This window comes from Camelus bactrianus, chromosome 10 (assembly GCF_048773025.1).
Source record: "Camelus bactrianus isolate YW-2024 breed Bactrian camel chromosome 10, ASM4877302v1, whole genome shotgun sequence".
Classification (NCBI taxonomy): Eukaryota; Metazoa; Chordata; class Mammalia; order Artiodactyla; family Camelidae; genus Camelus; species Camelus bactrianus.
Genome location: NC_133548.1, coordinates 11,555,770 through 11,561,111, shown reverse-complemented (window position 1 = coordinate 11,561,111; position 5,342 = coordinate 11,555,770). Strand labels below are relative to the sequence as shown.

Sequence of the window (5,342 nt, the reverse complement as noted above, 5' to 3'; positions counted from 1 at the left end):
TGCTTCTCCAAGCAGTGGAAGGAGAAACAGTTTTTCTGAGACCAAGGAAAAATAGTGGATAAAGAGAGAAGAGGTCTGGCCAGGAAAGGGCAAATTTCAGTTTAGGTGCAATTCAGATCACCAGATCCAGTCTGTTGTATTTATCATTTTCTCCAATATGTCAGCCCAACACTGGCCTCGCTGCCAGAGTCTAACACTTTAAAAATGATCAAATGTCTTCCCTACCCCACTGCACCGCAACTCTGCCAAACGACTTTCCATCCTTCAGCACAGGAGTGTCCATCAGCCTTCAGAATAGACTGCAGAGCTGGTGTTCATGCTTGTTTGCTTAAAGAGGGACGATTCCCGGGTCCTCTTGGGCTGTTAGAGCAGACTCGTGATGCATGTGAGATCCCGATATAAGATCAATTGGGATTCTATGTGCAGTTTTGCTCCTAATGGCAGTTTCACTCACCATTTACTAGCTGTGTAGTCTCGGGTGCAAGACCGAAATACTTAAACTCTTTCTGTCTCGGCTGCCTCATCTGTGAAATGGGGATAATAAAAGTTCCTACCTCATAAAGTGGTTGTGGGGACTAAATGACTTAATATGTAAATCACTTAGAAGAGTGTCTATTTGTTCTCTGTTATTAACGAGAATCATATCTGTTCTTTAAAAATATCCATTTTGGGTAAACTAAGAGGATCTAATTAAGACAGTAGCTTTCTGTTAAGTAAGCACACTGTTATGCTGAGAATGGTAGGGTAACCCCAAGGATGGCTTATGACCTCCGTGAACATTGATTGATTTCAATGGGTTCTTAGACTTCAGACAGTTTAAAAAATGTTTGCATAAAAATAAAAGTCACTTGAACACTTGCACGATGCCTTACCCTTTGCAAGATGCTTCATATGTCATTGGAGAACTTCATTTATTGACGTGCTGAGCTCCAGGGGCACACCCCCTGACCAGGGAAGACAGACTCAAGAGAGATTTCTTGTGGGAAGGAGGATCTGAGCTGAGGTTTGGAGGTAGGGTAGGAGTCGGGCAGGACCCTGAGGATGAGAAAGACAAGGTGTTCCAGTGGAAGGGGTGGCCCGTGGGAAGCACGGAGTTCTGAGAGAACACAGAGGATGAGAGAAGCTGCAAAAAATTCAGGTGGCTGAAGAGAAGTGTGCAAGGTGGAGTGTGGCTGTGGGTTCGAGGAATGAGAAGTAGGGACGTGATGGGAGGAAGTAAGCAGGGGAGACCTCAAGGGCAGCATTCCCTAACGTGCAGAGGAGGTTAAAGAATATCTTCTTCTTGTTGGGGCACTCTGCCTGGATTTTTAACATAGAGTGATGTGACTGAATTAAAGTCTTAGAAATATCACTCTGGCCACAATGAGAAGCAAGAATTGGAAAGAAGCAAGTCTGAGGGCAGGGGGAGCTGCTAAGTTACAATCCGGGCAAGAGATGAAGAGGGTTTGGAATAAGGGGAGAGCTGTGGTCATGGAGGAAAAGGGACAGAGTCTTCCGATGGATATTCCCATGGGAGGCAGGACCCCATGTATCAACCCCTATTGGAGCCATAGAGAAATTCTGGTTGAGTGGTTATGGGATGTGCTGGGGTTCACACAGCTAGTTAGCAATAAAGGCGGGAGAACAAGAACTCCTATTCTGCAAATGTTTTCCTGTCTCAGTTTTCTTGAAGTGCCAGGAAGACTGCGTCTCACAGAACTCCCGTGAAGTTAGGGGCCAAGACCAGCCATCTCTGAAGCCCAACATCGCACATGTTCAATGCATGCAAACCAGAAATACAGGTAAATCCTCCTTGTAGCTTCCTAACTGGCTTCTCATCCTGGCCCTCTCAGGCATCTCTGGCTTCATGGCAGGGAAGAACCTCACCCTGGTGACGGAATTCCTCCTGGTCGCATTCACTGACTGTCCTGAGCGGGCACGGCCTCTCTTCCTCCTGTTTCTGTTTATCTATGTCGTGACCCTGTCGGGGAACCTGGGCATGATCGTCCTGATCCGCGTGGATCGCCGGCTGCACACCCCCATGTACTTCCTTCTGAGTCACCTGTCGCTCGTGGACACGTGTTTCTCGTCTGTCACGGTGCCTCAGCTGCTGGCCGTGCTGCTGGAGCGCGGGGCAGCCCTCGCCTACACACGCTGCGCAGCCCAGTTCTTCCTCTTCACCCTCTTCGGCTCAGCTGACTGCTACCTCCTGGCCCTCATGGCCTACGACCGCTGCGTGGCCGTGTGCCGACCCCTGCTCTATGTCACTGTCATGACGCAGAAGACCCGCTGGGCCTTTGTGGGTGGGGCTTACGGCGCGGGGCTCTTCAGCGCCACCGTGCGGACGGTCTCCGCTTTCACGCTCTCCTTTTGCGGAACCAATGAGATCGACTTCATGTTCTGTGACCTCCCGCCTCTCTTAAAGATGACCTGCGGGGACAGCTACACTCAGGAAGTGGTAATTATCGTGTTTGCCGTTTTTGTCATCCCTGCCTGCCTGGTGATGATTCTGGTGTCCTACCTGCTTATCATCGTGGCCATTGTGAAGATCCCCTCAGCTGGAGGCAGGGCCAAGACCTTCTCCACATGCGCCTCCCACCTCACCTCCGTGTCCCTCTTCTTTGGGACCCTCATCTTCATGTATCTGAGAGGGAACTCGGGCCGGTCCTCTAAGGAGGATAGGGTGGTGTCTGTGTTTTACACGGCAGTGATCCCCATGTTGAACCCCTTCATCTACAGCCTGAGGAACAAGGAGGTGAAGGAGGCTGTGAGAAGGATTCTCAACAGAGCCAGGTCGTCCTCGTCCAACCTTGGAAAGTCCTGAGAACCACCTCCTCTGCAGTGCCAGCATTCTGGGAACTCGTTATTTGAAGCACGCCCGAGGTTGAAGTGAATATGTCATGGGACAAGGTGTAAACAAGAACCAGAGCTTTCAGTTCCAGGGAGAGAAAGGAACGAAAGGAAGAGGGAGCCTGAGAAGAGACTGGAGAGAGAGCTCTAACTCCCAGGACAGGAGACAAAAGAATCTGAGGTTGAATCTTGTGTAATTCAGACGTGGCACACCTCACAGGTCTGTGACTACCTTTTTGGTGCAATTTTCTATGAAAGATTTCCATCATATAGAAATGTTGAAAATAATGTATAGTGAACTCCCTGTACTCAATACTTAGATAGTTTTTGCTTTATCACACACATATGATCTACTTATTCATCCTTCTGTTCATTCACCAATGCACCTTGTTTCTTTTTTTTTTTAATTGAAGTATAGTCAGTTACAATGTGTCAATGTCTGGTGTACAGCACAATGTCCCAGTCATGCGTATACAAACATATGTTCCTTTTCATATTTTTTTCCATTTAAGGTTATTACAAGATATTGACCATAGTTTCCTGTGCTATACAAAAGAAACTTTTTTTTTCCACTTTGTTTCTTGATAGACTTCAAAGTGAGTTTCAGACATCAGTATTAGTACTCTTCAATCCTATATGTTCCAGAATGATGTCATCAATTAGAATTCCATATTTAGATTATGTTTATTAAATGTTTTAAATTGAAGTATAGTTGATTCACAATATTATGTTAGTTCCAGGTGTACAGTATAGTAATTCAGTATTTTTATACACCATTATAGGTTGTTACAAGATAATAATTCCCTGTGATATACAGTGTATCCTTGTTGCTTTTCTACTTTATACATAGTAGTTTGTATCTGTTAATCCCATACCCCTAATTTGTCCCTCCTCCCTTCCCTCTCTCCCCTTTGGTAACCACAAGTTTATTTTCTAACATATGGGAGTCTGTTTCTGATTTGCATATACATTCATTTGTATTATTTTTTAGATTCCACATATAAGTGGTATCATACAGTATTTGTCTTCCTCTGTCTGATTTGTTTCACTAAGCATAATATTCTCTAGGTCCATCCATATTCCTGCAAATCTCAGTCTTTCTTTTTTGTGGCTGACTAATATTCCATTATATATATGTATCTTCTCAATTCAATCATCTGTTGATGGGCACATGGGTAACTTCCATGTCTTGGCTATTATAAATAGCTCTGCCATGAACATTGGAGTGCATATATCTTTTTGAATTAGAGTTTTTGTTTTTTCTGGATATAGACCCAGGAGTGGAATTGCTGGATGGCATGGTAGTCCTAGTTTTAGTTTTAAAAGGAATCTCCATATTGCTCTCCATAGTAGCTGCACCAATTTACACTTCCATCAGCAGTATACAAGGGTTCCCCTTTCTCCACATCCTCTTCAACATTTGTTATTTGTAGACATTTTGATGATAGCCATTCTGACAGGTATGAGGTGATATCTCATTGTTGAAATAAACTCAAAATGGTTTAAAGGCCTAAATGTGAGAACAGAAATCATAAAACTCCTAGAAGAGAACACAGACAGGAGACTGACACACAGCATAGCAATATTTTCTTGGATCAGTCTTGTAAGGCAAAAGAAACAAAAGGAAAAAGAAACAAATGGCACCTAATTATACTTAAAAGCTTTTGCACAGCAAAGGAAACCATCAATAAAACAAACAAAAGAACCCTACAGACTGGGAGAAAATATTTGCAAATGATGTGACTGACAAGGAGTTAATATCCAAAACATGTAAACAGCTCATACAACTCAATATGTAAACAACAAACAACCCAATCACAAAATGGACAGAAGTCCTGAATAGACATTTTCCCAAAGAAGACATACAGGTGCCCAACAGGCACATGACAAGATGCTCAACATTGTTAACTATTAGAGAAATACAGATGATGTTTATTTTATGATTACATTAAGGTAGAAGTTTGATAATGCAGTTAATAAAGCTGACCCTGCTGAAAGTATTCTTCAGGCTCCTGTTGTAGTTTCCAGGGATGCCTCACGTGAATCGCCACATGCTCATAATAACATGTCTGTTGGTTACAGTCACCACTGGAAAGATGCCCTGTTCTTTCTTCTTCTCCACCCGCTCCAGCTCCCATTTATAACATCATGTGCTGAAAACCCACTGGGTGATTTAGATCATTCCCACTGCCCATAATGGTATCTGCAGAGTCTGTGTGGTGGATGTCGACTCTGTGATCTTATAGCTTTTGACCTGGGGGAGGCAGAGCATTGTTGCGTCCCATTCAGGGGTGAGCGGGAGGGAATTCTGATCTTCCCTGGGTCCCTGTGCTCTGCAGCAACTCTGCCTGCATTCAAAGCCTCCTGGAATCTGTTGGGTCTTGCTCTTCATCTCTCTGTAGGTACCCCAACCAAAGCCAAGGCTCTGGGGGTGGGGGGCGGGGAACAGGCCCCAGCTACTCATCATTTTCTGTCTTCCCTTTGGTTCTTATTCCCAGAACTCAAACTCCTTT

General features: G+C 44.6%; 1 protein-coding gene across 1 annotated transcript; it reads left to right on the top strand.

Moving 5' to 3' along the window:
• Positions 1 to 1,704: 1,704 nt before the first annotated feature.
• Positions 1,705 to 4,810, top strand: LOC105066955 (olfactory receptor 9Q1). The gene has a single exon (XM_045514775.2). The coding sequence runs from the start codon at positions 1,847 to 1,849 to the stop codon at positions 2,801 to 2,803; it is 957 nt and encodes a 318-aa protein (XP_045370731.1). The 5' UTR covers positions 1,705 to 1,846; the 3' UTR covers positions 2,804 to 4,810.
• Positions 4,811 to 5,342: the final 532 nt, after the last annotated feature.